We start from the raw sequence: 24,236 nt of genomic DNA, 5'->3' as shown, positions 1-24,236 counted from the left end.
GGGAGAAGGCTAAGTCAAGAGTTTAAATAGCCGAGTAGACTATAGTAGGTCCCGATGCCATGAGGGCCAAGGTACTCGCATTAGCTCATGAAGGCCACATAGACATGCGTGCCATGAAGAGGATGTTAAGAGAATAATTCTGGTGGCCTGCTTTAGGCAAACGTGGAACATTTTGTAAGGGACTGCAGGAGGCAACTGAAGTTTCCAGCAAAGCGTGGGTTAAACTGGAGATAGATATCATAGGTCCCATGATCTTGTCTGGCAGTGGACCGGAGTATGGTATTGTCCTCATGGACTACTATATTCATTTGCCTAAATCAAATTTGTAAAAGTTCCCAATTCTGTGTGTGTGATTGAATTTCTTCAATCTCTGTTTGCTAGAGAAGGGGTGCCTGATGAACTGCTTTCCGACAAGGGTTGTCAGTTTACTTCAGCGCAATTTGAGGAGTTCTTGAAGTTCATGTCCATTAAGCACACCAAGACATCCTTTTATCATCCTAGAAGTAATGGTCTTGTTGAGTGAGTTAACAAGGCTATTCAGGAGAATGTGCAACTGTCTAAGGCCAACTGGCTTAACTGCAAGATAGAACTCAAGAAACTGTTGTGGGCAGTGTGCACCACATCCAATACGGATACTGATGTGTCTCCATTCATTTTATTGAGGGTGCGTGTGCCCACTTCCAAAATGTTGAAGAGATGGATGGGTGAGTTTATGTTACCTGAGAAGAAAATAAGAGATGTAGGTTAAAAACGGGTCGAAGCACAGAACAAATATGATCAAATGTACCTCAAGCAGGGGCCTAGGGAACTGAAGGTTAATGTGGGTGATGTGGTAAGAGTGAAGTGTTCCAGGATTTTACCCAAAGGTGAATCTAGGTTCCCTGATCTCAAGAAAGAAGTGAAAGTCAACAAGAGTGCTGTGGAACTGGAGGATGGCAGATGGTAGATGGTGGAACTAGGGAAAAATAGCTGTGTCTAGAGTACGCCAGGGTGAGGTTGAAGGTCGTGGAAGATCTGCTGAAATGGGTCGTTCCCTGTCTACAAGAACTACCAAACTGCAGTCCAGGTTTCAAGATTATATCTTACAGTGATAAATAATGCTGTCACTCATTTTGTAGTCATCACACTATCTGTGCCTTTCTTCCCATGAAATGTATGTTTTATTTATGTTCCTCAACGCTCTCTTAACCGTATCTTGTTTATTGTAAATTCCGCAATATTGGGGAATTGTTATCTTTTGTATTTTGTTTTTATAGGGGTTGCATTCTTTACATTCTTCTGGTATCATTATCCAAGCGCATCAGAAGAATGCACAGAAGGTTTTAGAAGGGGAATTCTAGAATGGCAGGGAGCAGGGACAGTTGGTGTTTTTCTTCGTTGGCAGAAGGTGGTTTGAATAAATCTTACCGCCTATTCCTGTGCCCCTTCTTTACAGGACTCAAATGTTTTACATCAAAGTGTTACATCATCATAAAAGTTCTCCATAAGGCACATACTAGTCTTATTGCCGCATGCAACCATGAACAACTCAGAACAAGTACCTTAGCTTTGCCATTCTTTAGGTGGACATGTACAGCAAAGCTATTCTTCTTGATCAAAAAGTTGCCCTCCCCCCAGCCCAGCGGACCACCGGGGAAATGCCCTGTGCCCGCTATGGCCAGTCTGGCCCTGTCTCTACCTCATGACACACCATAGCGGTGTGTGTACTGGTATGCGCATGGAGCACTTTTGAGAGGGAGGTTTACTGGCGTGGATTTCCAATTGCTAATTATACTGCTTTCCCCAGAGCTGCAGTCTGTGGTTCTGGATTTATTGGGCGAGTTTTATAGCTCTTTTATGTTATGTTCTTTTTTCTCAATGTAAACATAACTCTGGGACTTTTGTTTGGAGGTCTTTTGTTTTGGATCAATGAGATACATAATTTTGATGACTTTCAAGCATACAGAGTGTATGTGGTATGTATATAGGGTTCTTTAGAACAAGTGATATGAGTCTTATGAGTGTATGAGAATACTATATGATAATACCGGCATTTATGTGGTGTTCGTTTAATTGCAATATATTTTCACAATCCTTGCTTTCGGCGAGGATGAAGGATTGAGATTACGCATTGCATAGATGATCTGCCACAAACTTCAGGGTCACAGTGTGTATATAATTACCTAACTTTACTTATAGAACATTAACATTTTTCAGACAGAGGATAGGAGACAATAATTGTCTTAGTTTTTTTTTCCTTACAGGTCTCCTTCCTTGCTGTTCCTTTCTCACTACCCTTTCCTTTACTCGATCGCCTCAAACTTCTGTACCTTTAGCATAGGCTTCTCATTCCATATAGACAAAGTCACCCAATTCAAGCTGCAAACTAGCAGGACCACCCGGAAATGGAACTCTGTGGATATGCCAGCTTTTTTAAACTCTTTAAACACTTCCCTTTCCCCACAGAGTACTGATGTGGAGGTAGCAGACCTTAGGCTTAAAGAATGGCTAAATACAGCCATCAATGTCCATGCTCCCCCTATTTGCTTTGGTAGCTCTAGAAGCATGGATGCTCATAAATGGTTTACACCTGAGCTAAAAAGATTAAAACTGGAAGTTAGACAACAGGAGAGAGTATGGCGATCTAACTATTGCCCACAAGCTAGGGAAGCCTACTGTCTAGCTAGGAAAGCATATTAAAAAAAATCTTACATAATCACAAGACTGTTTACTTCTCAACGAAAATCTTAAGTTCCACCAACAAGTCGAAAGAAATTTTCAGAATTGTGAATGAATTATGTAATGACGATAGAACCTCCCCTCCGGTAGTCCCTACACAAACACTCTGTAATTCCCTAAATATCTTTTTTAGCGAAAAGATACTTGCGATTATACAGAATATATCCAAACTCCCAGTTTGCGCCCCTTTGGATGACAGCTCTTTCAACCCATTAACACTACACTCTTTTCCTCTCATCGACTCAAAAGTTTTTTTAGACCTATTGACTAGAGTCAAATCAGGATCTCCTGAGGACGTCTGTCCCCCTCATATCATGAGGGAAATTGGTTGTGCCATCCCTCACGGCATGATACCATTGCTCAACAACTCACTCATGTCCGGGTCGGTCCCCCGCAGTTTCAAGCAGGCCTTATTGATTCCCCTCACTAAAAAACCTGGTATAGACCCTTTCGACCTCACTAATTATCGGCCTATATCTCTTCTGCCCTACCTATCAAAGATTTTAGAGGCTCATGTCACCAATTGCCTTTCAAACTTTGTGGAAGATTCTGGTTATTTGCAACCTAACCAGGCAGGCTTTCGGCCTGGTCATTCCACAGAGGCAGTGATATTGGCCGTCCAGAACACCTTGATGTCTAATGCCGACAAAAATCTACATCAGGCATTGGTGCTTCTTGACTTGTCTGCAGCATTCGACACGGTTGACTATTCCATCTTGGTCAACCGTGTCGAACAGGCCGGCCTCAGAGACTCTGCCTTGGCCTGGCTGCAATCTTTCATATCTGAACGCACCCAGTCTGTTCGGCTAGGGTCTTTCACAGCTTCCAAAATTAATTCCTTTTGTGGGGTCCCCCAAGGCTCCTCCTTGTCCCCATTGTTATTTAATTTATACATGCGGCCCCTCTTGTTTTCCTTGAGAGAGCACAAAGTCACTGCATACAACTATGCAGATGACTTACAGCTAGTTTTTACATTAAACTCACCTAATGCTGTTGAAGACTTTCATGCAACTATGATCCAGATTCAGAGGTGGATGTCCCTAAACCATCTCAAACTAAACCCGGGGAAAACAGAATTGATTTTGCCCGGGAAGAGCGAGATTAGTTGGGGCCCACATTTCTGGCCTTCAGATATGGGCCTCCCTCCCAAAAAGTCCCAATCAGTAAAGAGTCTGGGAGTGACTATTAATGAGGACCTTGCCTTAAATTCTCAGATCGGAACAGTAGTCTCCTCAGGGTTTTTCCAACTAAGAAAAATAAAAAAAATTGCACACCTTCTTACCCACTCAGCCCTGATTCAAGTAGTTACTGCCCTAGTCCTTTCCCACATCGACTTTTCGAACAGTCTCTACCTAGGTTTGCCTGTAGGCCAACTCAGAAGACTGCAACACCTCCAGAATTCAGCTGCCAGGCTGATCTGTAAGGTACCTAAATGGGAATCGATTAAATTAGGGCTCGAGAAACTGCATTGGCTACCTGTGGCTCAGAGAGCCGCATTCAAAGCCGGATGTATCATCTTCAAGGCTTTACAAGGCAAGGATCCCCTGTTCATAAGGCAACTGATAGGGAGATACACCCCCTCGCGCAGTCTGCGATCAGCCCACAAAGACCTACTTGAGGTACCCCGGTTCAAGAGAAAGCGACAGGGAGGCAGTTGTTTCCACTTTCTAGCAGCCTCCCTGTGGAACTCTCTGCCTCTAACCCTTAGACAGAGTAAGGACCTCCTTACCTTTAGAAAAGCATTTAAGACCTTCCTATTTACACAGGCCTACTTGAAATAGTGACTCCTGCTGGCATCCCTCTTGTTATGTTTTTTTATCTCTCCTCAGCGCCAAGAAGCCCATGGGCGTACGTGCGCTTTACAAATTTTAATTAACATAACATAACATATGTAGAACTGGGGATATCGAGGGGTAGTCCATAAACAAGCATCGTACTGATCCTGAGGATCTTGTTCTCAACACTAGTTTTTTTACACTTGAACCTGCTCCAGTTGGAACAGTCCAACTCGAGCTGCAAAGCCAGGTTCTCCTTGAACTGGCTTGAGAGATTGCCAGCGGCTTAAATTAATTCAAGCATTCCATCCATCACCTTGCTGTTTTTGCATTTACCGCCCTTAGTGCGGCAGGTATGCCCAGACGTGGTTTCCGGGCTCACTGTTCCACTGGAACCAAGCTATACCTGGCTGAAGAGTTGTAACTATGGCCAAACTGGTCCTAGGTTGCTTGTGTTACGGTTCATTGACAACCTGGCCTGGCAGTTCAGGCCGGACTGTTCCCATGATGAACAAGGCCAAGACTGATTGGCATATGGCTGGGTCAAAACTAAGGTGGCATTGTGGGCAATGAACAATGGATTGGGATGTGGCCCGAGCGATTGCTAGTGGCTAATATTAATTCAAGAATTCCGTCTATCATTTTGTTTTGCCTTGGTACTATACACAGCCTTTCTGATCGAAATGCTGTTAATAAGCATCATTCCCTACCATAGAGTTTCTGAGTGGACTAAAGACATGGTCTCATGTGTATGAATGCACTTACAAGCCCTCCAGAGGATTCCAGAGTGAGTGAGCAAGAGGAAGGAGGGGTATTGTTGCCTTGCTGAGTGCCAATAAAGATCTGTGGTATGGAAGGGCAGAGCCTGTTGTGAACAGTCTGAATGATTGTGGGCCTACAGAAGTGTGAACTTGAAATACGAATGTTCTGGCAGAATATAGAGGGTGCCAGGAAGAGTAGCACTGAGGGGGGAAGCTCAAGTTATGAACCTTTTTGAGTGCCACATCCTGGAAATGTCTACGCCCTTGGTGATCCAAGGGCTGTATAATCAGTCTATACTGATTGAAGCTACCAGTTGCCATATTCCCCCAGTTGTACTTGACAATTTCTGTACAGCAAGGAAACAAGAATCACTGGTCTCCGCTGAAGTAGTAAGTAGAAATGCACAGTAGGTAACATTCTTGAGTCACTAACCTGGGTGTGTCAGACAGGGCATATTTGGAACCCCTTAATGCACTCTCCATATCGCAGGGGCCTTTGGCAATCCCATGGGGACCCAGCTAAGCTGTAAACCAAACTTGCCCAGATAAAAATATTAGGCTTTTCCAATTAGTTCTGTGATTCCAACAAAGACTAAAGAGAGATCATCCCTCACAGGACTATTTACGCTGAGCTGCTGTATTATGTAATCATCCTTCGTATAGTTGGGACGGTATAGATACCCAGTCCCAGATAAGATTAAGTAACATAGAGAAACACATAGGTCCTGATTCACAACAAGCCTCCTCACTGGTGATTGAGGCCTTGCAGTCTTGGGGGGAGTCTCCGCAATTGGTGGGGATTCTCCGCGATGGGAATTCTTATTGCGGATATTCTGACCCGAGTGCAGAGCCCCCCCCACGATTCTAGGGCCTCTCAAACCCAAGGTCACTAACATAAGGGAAGTGTCTGGCTCCCAACATGAGAGTTGCCCATTGTGAAACCTAGCTATCTCGCTAGCCCTTGTCAGTCCCAGTTGTGTAAATATATAGTTTTGCCGTATAGCAGCAAAATAGCTTTGCTGGCCTCACTTTGTTTCAATCGTCTTGCTATAAAAGGCATAGGTTTGCACACAGCCTTTCATTTGAGAGAGAGCCTGTATTCAGTGATTTGTTTGAAGGTATCTGGCCCTGATGAACCAGTATTAAACAACATGAATACAAAGAGTAGGAGAATAAAATAAACAAGCATTTACAATGCAATGGTCTCGGCTTTGTTAAAGTTAGAGCTATTGGCATTCCAAAGGGCATTTTTTTCATTTTTTTTTTAAAACATAAACAAATGGTATTGTCATTTACAATGGCAATAGGTGAGCATTAGAGAGTAGTAGAGAGTATTAGCGGACACAGAGCCACACACACACAGAGAGCCACACACACACACAGAGAGCCGCACACACACACACAGAGAGCCGCACACACACACACACAGAGCCGCACACACACAGAGAGCCACAAACACACACACAGAGCCAAATACACACACAGAGCCCCCCACACACACAGAGCCCCACACACAAACACAGAGCCACACACACAAACACAGAGCCACACACACAAACACAGAGCCACACACACACACACACACAGAGCCACACACACACACAGAGAGCCACACACAGAGCCACACACACACAAAGCCACACACACACACACAGTCAGAGCCCCACACACACAGACAGAGCCCCACACACACAGACAGAGCCCCCACACACACAGAGCCACACACACATAGACATCCGTCAGTCTAGGTCAGCCACACACCCATCTCTGCCCAGTAACGCCCCAGGGAACAGAGGCAAGAAAAAAACAATGACAAGCAGGGAACGATCAGTAGCAGGGAACAGAAGCACGGAAAACGAACAGTAGCAGGGAACAGAGGCAAGAAAAAAAATCTCAAGCCAATGAAGTCATACTCCACAGAATCCACGACCACGGTGTGTCCAGCGTTGTTACCTCCCTGATAAAAACACAAAGGGGGCGTTTACTGTAAAATGTCAAATTAGTCCACTTCCTGCCAAAACACAAAGGTGGCACGGTTAGTGCCAGACTCCACTTGCTACACAACACCCGCGCCACTCAGTCAATGCCCATGCAGCTCAAGGGCGTGCCTGGCTGTCACTACTGTCCTGGAGCGTAGCTTTTATTTCTGTAGCAGGTGCAGTGGCGCCGTGCCCATAGGGGCCCACTGAACCTTCAGTATGACTATTTCACAGTTTAAACAGCGGGAGGAAAGGGAGGGTGGTAATACCAGGCACACGAAACACCTGTTACGCCACTGCAGCTGCCTTGTCTTACAGAACACCTGATCTAATAGGTGCATTCTTTCATTTGGTAACGTAGTGTCTGAAGAAATATTTTCCACTGAAATGCCCTAGTGGGCAATGTCGACACATCGTCCGTGAATAAGGATGCAGCATTTAATCAGTTGCGAAATTTTGACGATGCATTGTGGGTAGATCATAGCGTATTCGCCGTGTGAGATATGTATTATAGGCTAACATGGCAAAAGATAACCTCCGACCTGAAAATGGCTATCCTTTCACCGCAGTCGCCCATTAAAATGTACATTTCAATAAAGTGGACTGTCCTTCAAATTGACTAACTGACCTTCACATCTACCCCTCAATCAATAAACTCCCACCTCTGTGATGGGTGGTGCTTCCCGTCTCCTCTAAGCGAGCTCTTACCTGACACCTGCACACCAGGTCCGCGTCCGTGGCAAGCAGGTCGACTACCTTCCATTTCCCCCCTTATCACCCAGCTCTACTGTCACCCGGTTGCCCCCGTCGCCACCCTCCAGCGTCCCGTTGGTAATGCCGCTCAGAGCTGCCATGCTGCAATTAGAGAGCAGGAAAGGGTGGCCAAGAACCGCTTCCGCCCTCACCAACATGGCGGAGACCCCAGACTTCCCCATCAAATATGGTGGAGGGTCGTTTTCCGCTCTCACCATTGCAACATGATGCCACAGAGACTCACATCCGGTTTCGGCACGTTGCAGATTACTATTGCGTTCCCGCTGTGTTTTACTATAGAACCTACATTGTGTTTACGCAACAGCAGTGATATGGTAACACAATTAGACTGCTACATTCTACAATTGGATTCGAAGTATGTTTGCTGTATGCTTCAGTCTTCAGAAACGTAGTAAAATTAGTTTTGTATGTAGGCAGTGTGTGAAGAGACAGGGCGGCGCTCGTAAAAGCAACGAACGAGGGGGCAAGGGCAGGAGAGCAAGAACAACGAACAAGGGGGCAGGGGAGCAAGCACAGCGAGGGGGCAGGGGAGCAAGCACTCACCGGAGGACTCAGCAGCTTCTCTACTTCTTCGCAGTCGGGCAGAAATGGCTTCAGAAAAGCGCCGACATTTTCAGATTCGGGGGCGTGGTTTTCGTTCTCTCCTCTTCCCATTGGCTGGAAGGTAAAATTCCAGCCAAAGGGAAGAGGAGAGAAAGAAACCAAGAAAGAAGCGGAAAAAAAAACGCCCTGAATCTGAAAAAGACGGGGCTTAAAGGGAGTGATGCCTCTCTCCTCCAATGGCTGGCCTCCGTTTAGGAAGCCAGCCAATGGAGAAGAGGGGCGGGTTAGTGCCCCCATACTAAGAAACATTAAATCTCGGAGCGAGACTGCGCAAGCGCAGCCTAAGGTCCTCGACCTAAAAAATTAAAATTATGGAAAATAATTGTTGAGAACAAATCAAACAGTCTAAGGAAGACAGAGAGGAATTCCCCAAAATGACAAAAACTGTGGTTAGAAATAAACCTATCATTTGCATGATGTGATATAGTACACGTATTTAAAAATATATACAATATGCCGAGGAGATGATTGGAAGTAGGCCAGCCTACCACCATATGATACCTGATGTATCTGCAGTGGGCTGTAAAAGAAAACAAACTGCTAACTTACACGAAAATCCATACAAACAGTCAATTTCTATTTTATGCAGGTAAAATTGGTGAGAACTACAATTTCACAGCAAAAAGTGAAATTGAAACCTGGTACATACAAGTTATTCAGAAACAGCCTTTTTTTACCTGTGCTCGGGTGCAGTAGGCCTGCCAGTTTAGTTCTGGATCTTGTAAAATATCAAGCGCCATGTTACAGATGCCAATCGCCATTTCCTGCTTTCCAAGAAAATGGAAGATTTTGGCGAGCCGATTCAGTATGAGTGGATCATCCTTTGCAACTTCGATCGCCTGTTTGCCAGAAGGAAGCAATGAAAAAACACACAACACCTTACTTAACGTTTGCCTGTGATAGAACCAAATAAACTAGGTGAAACTGAAAACATTTCCTATTTGAGAATTTTATTAATCTAACCTGGTTTGAATTAGTTTTGTATATGATTAGACCACTTCAGTGCACCGAGTTAATAAATATTCAATTAAAACACTTCCTATGAGGTCTTTTATGGACACACCATCCTTCTCATCGCTCTCTATAAAGTGATTCCACTGAGAAAGGTAGCCCAGCATGGCATTTTTTTTTTTTTAAAGGTAAATGGAACTTCATTAGCAGTCTGAAATCCCTAATCAGCATTCACATAATCAGTAGGTAGGGGGACATTTCTGCCACAGAAAATATCATTTATTCCTGTGGGCAGTCCACTAGATTGTAAGATTGTCTTCAGGAGTAAACATCTGACCAGAAAAGGGACAGGGCTATTCTTCGTGATCAAACAGTTGTCACTCACACACTCCTAAATATGTGAGTACTCACACAGGTCTCTTTCTACTCTAGTGTGGGAAAGGAGCAGGCGCACACTAGCTGGGAGAGTATAATAAGTAGTTTCTCCACAAGGAAATATGTTACAAATATCTGTATTTGCAGATTTTCACCAGGAGCACTTCAGAGGATTGTTTCCATGTGGGATATGTACACTGTGCAATCAGTAGGCCATGAAATCTATAATGTGCTAAGATTTCCATGGCACATTAATTGTTATTCTAATGAGTACATGATTTCCAGCATATAAGGCTCATGTTGCAGTTCATGAGCCTTTCTTAGTGATGTACTAGTGCTATTGTGATGTGCTGCTCTAATCTAATCGTCAGTGTTTTGATCAAGTGGGCTGGGCTGCTGGATAATTCATATATATATATATTCACTGAAAAAACCATAGGTTATAGACCATATATAGTTAGGAATTAGCATTTACAAAACCTTGAAAATTCACTGAAAAAACCATAGGTTATAGACCATATATAGTTAGGAATTAGCATTTACAAAACCTTATTTTACTCACACAAAACCATTGAAATTCCATATATAGTTAGTTGCACTAACTATATATCGCGCACCCGCAATCCACTGCTGATGATGTCACATATTACATCATTCATGACATGGTCAGTGACATCACTGATGACATCACTGATGACATCTCAAATGACATCACTGATGACATCACTGATGACATCTCAAATGACATCATCTAGTGTCTGTGTGTTTTTGTAAAGTTTAAATATGTTTTACATATTGAAGAATGAGTGGATGTATGGAAGACTGAGTGTGTGTGTGGCTGGCTGGGAGGTGTGTGACTCTGTGCATATCAATGTGTACTTGTATCAGTGATTGTATAAGAGAGTAAGTATGTGTTAGTATATGTGTGAAAAAGTATGGTGTTCTGTGTTTAACTGTATAGATGAGGAAATCGAAGTGTGATTGATTCTTCACAGGACTGACTAGGTGTATGAGTGCATATGATAGTGTTGTAATAATGAGTGACTGTATGTATGAGTGATTGTATGGGTGAATGAGTGAATGTGTGTGTAGACGTAGGAATCAGTGAGTGCGTATGTAGTAACTGGTATTGGTGTGTCATGATGTCATCAGTGATGTCATTTGAGATGTCATCAGTGATGTCATCAGTGATGTCATTTGAGATGTCATCAGTGATGTCACTGACCATGTCATGAATGATGTAATATGTGACATCATCAGCAGTGGATTGCGGGTGCGCGATATATAGTTAGTGCAACTAACTATATATGGAATTTCAATGGTTTTGTGTGAGTAAAATAAGGTTTTGTAAATGCTAATTCCTAACTATATATGGTCTATAACCTATGGTTTTTTCAGTGAATTTTCAAGGTTTTGTAAATGCTAATTCCTAACTATATATGGTCTATAACCTATGGTTTTTTCAGTGAATTTCATTGGTTTTTTAACAGCTAATATCTGTAGCTGTAAAATGTATTCTTCTTTAAATCCAAAAATATATTTTATATGTTTATGAATAATTTTTTTTTTTAATATTTTTTTTTCTTCGTTCCCGCTTCGCGAATCGGGAAGCTTCCCGTTAGCTGACCTTGATGCCGCGAAATAGACCGCGAGCCGGTAAACGTTTCTTTACCGCAACTGCCGCGTTAGAAAACAACATCGTGACGCCTCCCGTCCGCATGACGTTTCACGTTGTCGCGTGATACGTCATATGACGTGCTACGTTAGCGAACTGGTACGCGAAGCGAGTCGCAAAGCGCAGGTTTCTGGAAGCAAACCGGGAGGCCCTGCAAAGCGCTTAACGTAAACACAGCAGGTCATGTGACTTGGTAATAACACTTTTCATTGGTTCATTTCACTTTTGGTTTCCTAATGATGTAAGACTAGGTCATATAATCTAAAATGAACACTTTTCATTGGTTGAGAACTCTTGTTTTTCCCAAATGATGAAAATCCCTCCTTCTTTCCTCACTCTGACTTTCATCATTGTGAGAGAAAGACCCTTTGTGATCACTGAGCAATGGCTTCTTTAGTAGCTTCAGCTGGTGCTTCCCCACCACCTCCACCACATCCAAGGAAGAGTGGACCACCTGCTCAAGTTATAATTCAACAAGAAGAGGAAGAAGAGGAACAGAACGACGAGCACGAAGAGAGGCAGTTTTTGCCTGAGGAGCCCAGGACGTCTCACCGGAAAGAAAACTTCATTTGGCAATTTTTTAAAATTCCCAAAGGTCAGAAAAAAGTAAATGCAAGATACGTAACTTGCCTTATATGTCAAGATAGACTGTCCAGAGGAACCGAGAAAAAATACAGTTTCGGAAACTACACAATGCATCGCCATATGACTAGGTGGCATCCTAACAACTACAGTGCTGCACAGTTTCGGAACGACCTAGATAATCTCCCTATTATGGCCAGAAGATCTGTTGTACCGGAAGTAACGGGACCAGAGGGCAGGGAGATGGTGCCAAATATACAAATGAGATTTGGTGAAGTAAAACACATCTGCGTATTTTGCGATGGATTCATTTGCTACGGAGAAAGAAGCATCACTCTGATCAACAGAGCTATTGACTATCATATGCAAGTTTGTACGAAACGCCCAAAATAATAAATACTTTTTTTTTGTTTTGTTGCTCCTGTTGAGCCCTTTACAATGAATCGTTTTCATTGCCCCCTCCAAGAAAAACCCCAAAAAATATAAAACTGTTCAGAAAAATTCAAAAAAAGTAAAAAAATGTTCCGAAAAATAATAAAAAAAATATAAAACAACAAAAACAATAAAAAAAAAAGTTCTTTTCAGAACTACCTCCCCGTTATTAAAAAATTGGTACAATATTTGGAACTGTGCCAACCTCTATTTCTCTTAGTTCGCTTCCCAGTTCGCTCACCGGTACGCGAACCGGAAGCGAACCAAAAACAGTAAGTATAAGGGAAGGAAACAGACACTTATGTTAAAAAAAAGACAGCTATAGGGGAGTAAACTAGAGATACTATTACCCGTAATCCACTGCTGATGATGTCACATATTACATCATTCATGACATGCTCAGTGACATCATCAGCAGAGGATTGCGGGTTTTTTGGCAACGTGCCTTATCCACGGTTTAATAACGCTGCCTTTTGCTTTATATAAGTTTTCAAATTGTATGAAATATATACCAATAGGTCGTTATGAACCTTTAGGTAGTGCTTTTCTTCATGAGGTCTGGTCGCTTCCATACACATACAGATGTTTCAAAGATGATCAAGAAGTTTATCTGAATGGAGAGGAATGCACTGAGACGCCAGATCATTCACTAATGTGTAGGCACATACAGTTACACGGTTCATGCAACAAACACCGACCAAATATGGCTTGCGTGTTGCAAGGCACGCCAGTTCCTGCTATCATCCCCACGTTCAAGTTGTTGGAAAATGGTAGTTATTTGATGCTCAATAATGAAGATTGTTCTGGGTTAATTAAAAGTATTCCTTTTATCGTAACAGTAAGTGAACGGGTTATTTGCTGCAGAAATGTTCTATTTCCTCCCACACATGAACATAGGGAGTTTTCAATCTCGCCACAAATACCAACCTTGGGAGCAGATTTCAACGGCATGGCAAGAATAAGAGCTCTTTTGTCTCAGAGAGAGGTGGCCTTGAGTTCGGCCCGTGAAACTTTCGTGCTTCACATAGCGAACACCCGTACAGAGGTGCAGACCCTTTTCAATTCAGATTTGCCTTTCCATTTCAGCAAGATGGTTCGGACTATCTTTAACGCATCCTCCACAAAGGCCCTGGCGCACTTTTTTAAAGTTGTTACCAGTGGTCTCGTGACTTCATTTGAGAAAATCTTTGGAGTCATCCCTGCTTTCTTTCATTCTATTTTTTCCACTCTGCTTCGTGGATTGCCATTTTTACTTGCATTACCAGCGGACGCTCTTGTGCTTTTTTACATTTTTAAATATGGATGTCCCTCCTATGCAACCTCCCACCCTGCAGCTGCTGACACTGTTCCGCAATCGCATGCTAGAATATTATGGCACAATGCCGTTGGCGATATTAAGCACGGCATATGGATTATCTTTTCGATTCTCCTACTTCACCTGTGTCCAGCCTGTATTTCACTGCCTGACCTGTGATTTCGATTGGGCCATTGATTTGTGTCTCTGCGGACCGGTTTCTCCTGACGTCGACTTTAATCAGCTGATGACTCCTATCATTACTCACGAGTTGGTTTGTCCTGGCGAAAGGATTATGGCTGTGGCATTGATGCATGGACTAATTGGTCCCTGGAATTTACTGGCGGCAACACAGTCTTTCTTGGAACAGAGCTTTCTTGAAAACCCACCAAGCTGTCCTCTGATGGTGATAGAGGATCCGGTGCTGGGAGAGCACGTATGTTCTTTTCCGCTTTTAAATTGGATGGCTGAACTGTTTTCGGATGAAGACGTGACTTCCTATTGGAGGCTGTTGCAGCTTATTTTGCATACACAGTTATGTCATAGACCTTTTTCATGTTTGATATGCTGAGTACTAGCATTTCATTGACAATTCATTGACTTATTTGTCAAGTTTTTATTATTTACCTTGCCTATTGGCTTAAGACTCGATAAAGTACTTGGCTGTTTTATTTTTCTTTAGCATTAAATTTTCCTAGTTTTTAATGCTTTACCTTGCGGACCGTCCACATATAAACTTGCAATCTGCTCTCATGAGATGGCACTTCTATTATCTTATTCAGTTCGTTTCCGGATCATGGGGAGGTGTCATCTAGGTCCTGGATATCTTTACACCGTGTTAAGTTAGCATGGGCTCATTACCGGTTTAAACGCCATTTTTCCTTTTTTGCAACTTCTGCACACGACACTTAGTTGTTGCTTTAGCTTTCAACCTAGTAGTTCATCGTGGTTTACATGAGAATAATATGTTATTGCTCTACTATCTGCTTTGCTTGTTAAACTATATCTGTACAGCGAGTGCTAAAGTTTCAAGAACAACACGATACAGAATTGTTATGAGGTCTGATCTCCACGACTTCATACTCATAACATAAGTGCAACTTCTGCCAATTCTGGGCATGAGGCGGGTTTTATATTGCTTTGCCGAACACACATACACAACACTTGATGCGGTTCACATGAAGAGAGAGCTGGTGTATGCTGATGTGATTCCTTCAAATCTAAGACACTAAAGTATGGGCACGCCCTAAACCAACACAAAGAGACCTTCTTAGCAAATAATCTAATATGTGTATTAGGGAGGGTGAGATATAAGCAGCCGCGGGCCGTGGAGGGAGTTACGGTGAGGCAGGGAGGCGGGGAGGGGGAGAAGCAGGGTGGAGCCCTCTCCACCCTGCCCCTCCCCCTCCCCGCCCCACCGTAACTCCCTCCACGGCCCGCGGCTGCTTATAAGTGTTGCTAACTCTTATTCATTTACAGCATGTTAACATACTGTCACCATTCGCTTTTTATGTACTAGTAACTATGCTGGTAATTTTGCTACTGATAATATGTGTACTTGTATTATCTAAGATACTACGCCTGAGAAGACGGCATTAGTAAATAAACATTTCAAATACACATGTGTTCTTCTTAACTCCATGTTCTGGTTTCTAAGAAATATATAACGACTGACTGTTCATGAGTTCCACGTATCCTGAGGTACTATAAGTTCATATTCTGGATTGTCTAAACATTGAGAGTTTGTTATATCCAATGTGACACTGTACCTAGCTTGCTAAGGGGTTTTTGATTACTAAGGTGAGTTTTGGGACACCCTAATTCGCCGAGGTTCCAATCCTCTGTCCACAGTTCTGTGTGAGAACAGAAACCCTGCGACAGGGGCACCCCCGACCCTTGCTGGAGCTTCATCACACTTGCGATACAACTCCAGCAATGCGCCACCTTTACGGCACAGATACATCACGCATCTGTGCTGTTTTTGCCCCATGATGCGCCGCATTGTAAATGCAGCACACCATAGGTGACGGAACAGCGGCACAGAATGACTAACACATCCCTGGTGATGCGCCAGTCATCATAAATCTATCCCTATGCTTCTTATCTTGTTAGAGATGAACCGCCATATGTATCATCAAAGTTTTTTGCATTTCCTAAATAGCGAACTTTAAGGAATAAATAGCGATTCTTTACCATTCCTAGTTTGCGATGAGCTATTTGCTAATTACAAATTACCCATTCATTTCCTTCATTTCCATAGGGCGGTTGGACTCACTTTTAGCTCGAACGGCTGAATGGATTTCCACGAAACTTGGCAAAATTGTAGGGACTGGTAGCCCGATGTGCCTTTGCTATGTCTCAAGATATATGCTCCAGTGGTTTTTACGAAAATTAACTTTGAAAAATATATATTGGGCTACATTGGCCTATATATATGTTGGAGCCCAAATGTAGCCCAATGTAGCCCAATGAAGCCCAATGAAGCCCAATGTAGCCCAATGTAGCCCAAAGATGGCCGCCAGAGACGAAAAAAAACAAATGTAGCCCAAATATCAGCCAGATGTAGTCCAACTATAGCCCAGTGACAGAATGACCAATCAGCTTCGCAAACCTCCGTTACGCGAAGCGGAGCGCTGTTACAGATATATATCTTTTTTTGAACGTTAATTTCTCAAAATCCACTGGAGCACATATATTGAGACCTAGCAAAGGCACATCGGGCTACCAGTCCCTAATATTTTACCAAGTTTCGTGCAAATCCATTCAGCCGTTCGATTATTATTATTATTTTTTTTTTTTGCCCCGCGGGGCCCTTTTAAAACCTCCACATCAAACCTAGGGGGTCAGCGAGGATCTACTATTCCCCCTTATGGTCATTTGCCCCTTCGCTTTCGCCTCCTCTTGTCTCTCGATCCTACCGAGAGACAAGATGGCGGCCGCTACGGACTGTTTGGAATGTTGACAGACGCCGGAGAACCAATCAGCTTCGCTTCACAAAGCTCCGTTGCGCGAAAAGTACGCGTCCTGGAGCGCTGCCCGGTCCGCTGTTACAGATATATATCTTTTTTTTAAACGTTAATTTCTCAAAATCCACTGTAGCACATATATTGAGACCTACAAAAGGCACATCGGGCTACCAGTCCCTACAATTTTGCCAAGTTTCGTGCAAATCCATTCAGCCGTTCGGGCTAAAAGTGAGGCCAACCGCCCTATGGAAAACTCAATGTTAAAAACACGTTTTGGGACCCCCCTTTTTTCTCGGCCCCCCTTGACGAACCCCCCCCAAATTTTCAAGGGCTGCTCAGAAACAAAATGTGCCATTTTCCTGAAGATTTCAGCCAATTCCGTCCACAAACGCCAAAGTTATTAGACATAGAATTTTCAAAAATCCCATAGAGAAAAAATCCTAACTATATATACCTACTGGCGACCGCCAGTAGGTAATATTTATATATATATATATATATATATATATATACACACACACACATACATATGTGTTTATATACTGAAAAACATAGCTTAGAGTGACGTTATAGTTAGGTGAACTTTTCAGTGACAACGTAAAGTTTTAAACTACAAAAACATTGAAATTCACCAGTTACAGCAGTTATAGTTCTCTACCCTATTGTAACTATAACTCGCACCCCATCCATGCACAGTTTTTGTCATCAATGATTTAATTTCAGATGTTGCAGTGATATTATCAATGTTTTCATAGAAGATATCATGAGTGATGTAATATGTGGAATAATTAGCTGTGCATGGCGAGGACGCGAGTTATCGTTAGAGATAACTACAGCTGGTTCATTTCAGTGTTTTTTTCAGTTTAAAACATTACATTGCCACTGAAATTTTCAACTAACTATAATGTCACTTTAACCTTTGTTTTTTTCTGTGAATATTCAAGGTTTTTTAACGTAAAGTAATATTTGATTACCATACATAAAGCCAATCCTCTGCTGCGCACGGCCTTCGGGCATGTGCGGTGGGGCTCTGCACCCAAACCCCCGAGGACAGCCAAGCCCGTGGCCAGTCAATCCTCCCATATTTTCTTTTTACCACAGCCATATGCAATGATTAAATTCTGAATCTGACACCTCTATACAAATGAACAACTTTATATGTAAGTTTAATTTACAGAAAAAAACGAGGAAAACGGAAACAAATGTACTTTGCCAAAGCAATCCAATGGATCTGTTCCAGAATAGCCGCAGTCATGGATACCCATCGGAGTCGTCGAGAAAGTGTCTTTTCTTTCGAGCATCATCCCTACATAACACCAGGCCAAACCTAAAGAGAGAGAGGCACATTACAGACATTTACCATTTATAAAATATCATTGCATTGAGGGAAATATTTACTTTCCTTTGACCCTTCTCTTTTGCAAGACTTGTAAAGTCGGCATGCAATATATTGTTATCCTTTCTACACGCTATCCTAAAAGACTGAGCCATTCTGCATTCAATGACATTATTAAGTTCCAAGGTGGCCATCAAGTTCCTAGAAGCTTAGACATAACCAGTTTTTAAAGCCAGGAAATGTCAACTACAGGCAAATGTGAGATATGTCAAACTTAATAGAAAAAGGTCAGTGATTAGTTAAAAATTAAGTACCAGGGCCCTTTTTAGGAGGCCACTGCAGCTTCCACCACCCATTGCCCCTGCCAGCACCACCAAATGCCAGTACCAACATATCTACTAACCGTAACACTCCTACAAATGTTACAATCCAGACTAATCCAGTCCTCCACAGCTATAAGAATGGTTTGGGCAGCACGCATTAGTTATGTTTAGTTTATATTGAATTAATAAAAACTTTTGTGCTTATCTCTAAACCAGACAAACAGTGCCACTGTATGGAAGACTGGCAAAAGTGCTAGGGTTGACAATTAAGTGCCAGTGCCGAGCATGGGAAACCACCAGCTCAAGTTAAGCACTGAGGAAGGCTAGTACTCAACTTTTAACAGCAAGTGTACAAACATTAGTTTTTTTTTTTTTTGGTTGAACTAAGGTCACTGAATTTGGTACATGCTATAACATGGATCTATCAAGCTCAACTTACTCTAATTCATGAGTTACAGACAAGAAACTGTTGTGGGAGCTGGTTTTCTACAAAACCACTGGTTTCTTGTCTACGCTGCCTACTGGCTCTCCTACACTAGCTTTTTTCCTGTGCTGTGGGTAAGTATATATCCTCCCACACCTTGCACCATGTTAATTTTCCAGATTTTTCTCTGCCCTTTATTAGCAAGGGAACTGTGGCTTCCCTCTTCTTCTCTCACTGTCTATGTCGTTTCCATACAGATGTAAGGAATCGCTTTTAAGTAGGTTCTTTGAAGCTGCCCCACAATGACTGAACCTCCAAGCCTGAGCACTCTTGGTCTAACTGTATGCTTTGCAATTCTGTGTCCTACAGATTTTTAAACAACAGGGTCCTGATATGTTTGTCCTTTACTGCAATAGGTTATTTTGGTATGCAACGTTTACAATGAAATTTTTACAACGCACTACCATTACAACGCAGGTATTACCACGCATACCATTACAACGCATTGCGCTGGGGGGCACTCTAGGGTAAGTAATAAGTTTAATTTTCTATCCAACACCTTCCCTAGTGTCCACGGGGACTGGAGTTGGAATAGAAAATTATACTTACCACTATCCAGCACCCCAAAGCGCTATGCGTTGTAACGGTATTCGTTGTAAATACCGCGTTGTAAAGGTATGCGTGGTAAAAGTATGCGTTGTAACGTCATACATCCGGTTATTTTGGGTGGATGGATGTAATTGCATGTGTACAGTGTGAAGTGCATGGAGATTGTGTGCAGAATGAATGGTGATCTCTGCTAGGAGAGACAGTGTGCAGCACAAGGTAGTGATTTTCTACATAGCATAATACCACTGTTCATTCCTAGTCCTTGTAGCTACCCCTTGTGCTACTCTTCGGAACCTGTCACAGTTTAGTCCTTGTCTGATTTCAATTACAATATATATGCAACTCACATCCATGCACAAAATGCAGGTTTGGCCAGGCCTTTGTGCTTCCAGGTTTTCATATAGATAGCTTGCCACCAGGTTGGCTCACTGTGAAGCCCAACATATGTTTTGTGGCTATACTAAGACAGGCAAGACTGGCAAGTCTATAACGTTTTTACAGGACTGAACCTTTTCTTGTCACTTGTTGCCTGCACTTCCCCATCTTCATCAAAGCCATTGAAATTAGGTTCTACACGTTGGTTAGCTGGGGTTATGACGATTGAACGTGGCACCCCAGCTTGATTCACTTTGGCTTCCTGCCAGCACCCACAGTATTAAATAAATATTGCCACCCTTGGATTATTTTGCTCTGTCTGTCTGAACCTCTGGAGACACTCTGATGCATGAGCACAGAGGGAAGCCTACCAAGCAAGGCATTCTTTTTCCCAAGGTTGAAAACAATCCCTAAACCCTAGAGAAAGTCCTGGTGCTGTGGCCTGGCCAGGAAGAAATAAAAGCTGTACTGCCCAGGGTAGAGAGGAGCTGGCCTCTAACTAACAGGAGAAGAAGTCAGGCCCCAGTGAACTGTCACTTGTGTAGAGGACATTTTGAGATAGTGAGACACAGGACTTGGAGGAGAACAAGTTACTAGCCTTAAGTAATCTTTCTGGTAGAGACTCTATCTAGACACAGATCCTTACCTTTTGAATAGTCACCAGGTGTCAGACTGGATCCGGAAACTTTTCAGAAGTACCTCTGCATGGCACCTGTAAATTCCACCCCTTGGATTTCCCATCCAGAAATTACATGCTGGCCTATATGGGCACCATTACTGCGCACTGATGTCAGTTGATTTCGAGAGTGTCCGTGCCCCCAGATGCAGACGCAGACCTAAAAGCAAATTGGTAGACAGTGTGCAAATTCCTAGATATGGGATCTGATTAATGTATAGAGTCCAATTAGAGAACGGAGAGGATGGAAGATCAGTGAGGAATATGCGGCTCAACCGAGTCTCTACAAGAAACAGCTTTACTAGTGGTTAATAACTTGTTCTTTTGATAGAGACTTCTAGCTGCAAATTCCTCACCTTTTGAATAGATAACAAAGCAGTACCTATTGGCGGAGGGTCTGTGAGATGACTCAAACAGGAAGTCCTGCAGGACCAAGTGGGCAAAATGACCCCCCCTGCAATCCTGACTGTCCGGACAATAGTTTTTTATGAGCATTTGAAGGGACGCCCACGTAGCTGCCCAGCAGATATTTAGGACAGGGACTTAGGGCCAGATTGAACCCTTATTCACACAGCGCAGTGCAGAAGCTGCAAGTGCTGCGCTGCGTGAAAAGGAGAGAGGAGGAGAGTGTCATATTTACAGAAATATGGCTCTCTTCTCCCCTTTCCCTAGTGCCGGTATTCAAATCAGCTGCGGTGCGCCACTGAGGCACCTTTGCAGTAGAGTGCAAAGGTGTCTCTTTATGAGTGTAGCATAGGTTTTGTACTGGAAGGATAGTGTTTCAGTGCAAAATACAATGACTAGACTTTTTCCCTCTTTGTATGTGTGCTGAAAAGTGCAGCACAAGTATAAAGCGAGAAAAGGAAGTAGAAATTACAGCATTTCTCCTTCCTTGTGCCTACTTCAAAAGGTTGCAGTTTTGTGACGCTAAACTCTGTCTTCTTTATTTAATAACTAGGGTTTAGCGTCAGAAACCTTGGGTGGTTGCATTGAAATGCATGGTACACCCCCTTGGCACTATGTAATGCAAAGCAGCTCTATGCGCTGCTTCACGTTACTTTCTCGTTCTTTCCAGCACTAAACAAGCTTAGCGCTGGAAAGTAAATTGGAAAAAAAAAGATTTTGCGCACATTTGCGTCACTTTTGTGATACAAACAGGGCGTAAACTTTTAGTAAATCCCCCCCTTAGTGTGCTAACGCAGTGGTAGCAGCTTTCAACCTGGTTGAATGAGGATGTAGTCCTTCTGGAGGCTGCTTTGTAGCCAATGTGTAGCAGATAAGTGTAGAGCACAATCTAGTGGGAGATGATACTTTTCAGCACTGCCTTGCCTTTTTCACTCCAGCAAACCCCACAAAGAGCTGATTGTCCACCCGGTGTTCTTTGGTATGATCTATGTAGAAGCTCAGCTGATTTCTTGGGGTCCAAGCAACAGAGTCTATCCTCCTCCTTTGACCAGTGCCATCACAAAGGGAGAAGGAGGAAACAAATGTTGTAGCCCTTTCAACAACTGCATCACAACTGGTGAATACATTAGACCTCATCTGACAACCTTAAGAAAGGCTGAAATATAACCCTCATCTGTGCCTAAACCAAAGCTTTACCTAGCAAGAGAAAGGATAAACAACAAAGCGTCAAATAACTTGGACTGAAGGCGGTCAATATGGAGTGCGCTTCACCAAACCACATATTTGTCTCAATAACAGGAATACACAGTTTTCTTCAAGGGATGCTTAGCTGCAAAGATGATATCAACCACCTCCGGAGCAAGGTCAAAGGTCTTCAGCTGTTGACACTCAATCTCCAAGCATGAAGGTTGAGTTTACCAAGGTATGTTGCAGAAACCCTGCCTTGTTGTTGCGACTTCAGGTTCTCCCAGAGGGGCAACCTGATCAGAAACAATGCACAAGCCCAGGAGGTCTGGATACCATACTCTATGTGCCCAATCCAGAGCAACCAGGATGGCTTGGGCCAGGTCTGCCCTGATCTTCTTGAGTAATCAGGGCAGGAGTGGGATAGGTAGAAAGGAATACAGGAGTCTCATGTACCACACGAGGTGGAATGTGTCTTTGAGCGAGAAATGCCTTGAAAACTCCCAATGCGCCAAAGTGTTGACATCGCATGTTCTCAGCAGCGAACATATCAAGCCAAGGTTCTCCCCTTCGCAGGGGAGACCTTGCACCACCTCCGTGTGTAACTACCATTTATGATCCATTAGGTGCAGACGACTGAGCTTGTCTGCCTGGCAGGTAGTTCATCCCCAAGAAAACTCCTTAGTGCTCCAGCCATTTCCAGAGGCACATGGCCTCTTGGCACAAGGTCCATGACCTAACCCCACCCTAATGTTGTAACACCACATGGCGGTGGTGTTGCCCACGAGTACCTGAATCATCCTCCTTTTGACTGATAACATAAAGGCTTTCAGTGCCAAGCAGATGGTCCTTAGCTCCAGAAAACTCCATGTAGGGCCGGGACACTGCTAGAGACCAGAGGCCTCCCATCTCCACCTCTCCCAAATGACCACCTTAACCTAGAATCAATGCATCGTCACCACTGTCAGCTCTGTCTGTGGAAAGGAGAGCAGTCTATATCTGACCCGTTCGCGATCAAGGACCACCACTGCAGATCTTTCGCAGTCTCCTCTAAAATCTGAACATGGTCAGAGAGGTCTCCTTGAAGTTGGGCCCACTGATACTTTGGATACCACTGCAGAGCACATACATGCCACCTGGCGTGCTCGAACAGAAGGATGGAGAACCCAATCACTCCCAGCAGCCTTAGAGTCTAACTCAATAAAATCCAGGACCAAGCCTGAAAGATTGGGATCTTACTCTGAATGTCCTGGACTCTTTTCCCCGGGGGAAAAGGTTTAAAACAGAACAGTGTCTAGAATTATTCCAAAAAAGGAGAGCATCTGAGAAGGAGTCAGGTTTGACTTTTTCATGTTGATAGTGAACCCCAAAATGATGGTAGGTTCTCTGTAGTCCGGAGGTGGCTGAAGATTGCCTGGGGTGTGCCTGCCTTCAAAAGCCAGTCATCAAGTTGTGGGAAGACTGGTACCCCAGACCTCCAAAGATGAGCTGCCACCACCATCATTTCTTTTGTGAAACCCAGAAGGGCACTGGGGAGACCAAATTGGAAGCACAGCAAACTGGAAATGCTCCTGTTCCACCATGAAGCGCAGGGGGGAACAGCGTTTACAACGCAACTTTTACAACGAAGTACCTTTACGACGCAATCATTACAACGCAACTTTTACAACGACTTGCGCTGGGGGGCGCTCTAGGATAGGGAATAGTTTTAATTTACTATCCAACACCTTCCCTACTATCCACGGGGACTGGAGTTGGAATAGTAAATTAAACTATTCACTATCCCGCGCCCCCCAACGCAAGTCGTTGTAACGATTTGCGTTGTAAAACTTGCGTCGTAAAGGCATGCGTTGTAAAAGCATGCGTTGTAACGACGTGCATCCAGCGCAAGTAACGCCGATGAGCCAGCAGTACTAGAATGTAAAAATAGGTACCTTGCAGGTCCACTGCCACCATCCAGTCTCTAGGCTCGAGAGCAGACAAGTCATGGGCCACGGGGGGCATTTTTAACTATTACT

At 43.4% G+C, this 24,236-nt stretch overlaps 1 protein-coding gene across 1 annotated transcript in view; it reads right to left on the bottom strand.

Annotated features, from left to right (window-relative positions):
• The window catches only part of TTC22 (tetratricopeptide repeat domain 22), a 154,290-nt gene that overhangs the window by 43,808 nt on the left and 86,246 nt on the right, over window positions 1-24,236 (bottom strand). Inside the window, exons 4-5 of the mRNA XM_078670243.1 lie at window positions 18,094-18,212; window positions 9,288-9,449 (exon numbers count right to left, since the gene is read on the bottom strand). Coding sequence (XP_078526369.1) covers window positions 9,288-9,449; window positions 18,094-18,212 — 281 coding nt within the window. The remainder of the gene's footprint in view (window positions 1-9,287; window positions 9,450-18,093; window positions 18,213-24,236) is intronic.

This window comes from Lissotriton helveticus, chromosome 1_2, assembly GCF_964261635.1.
Source record: "Lissotriton helveticus chromosome 1_2, aLisHel1.1, whole genome shotgun sequence".
In the NCBI taxonomy this organism is placed as follows: Eukaryota; Metazoa; Chordata; class Amphibia; order Caudata; family Salamandridae; genus Lissotriton; species Lissotriton helveticus.
This window is presented reverse-complemented; position numbering and strand designations above follow the sequence as displayed.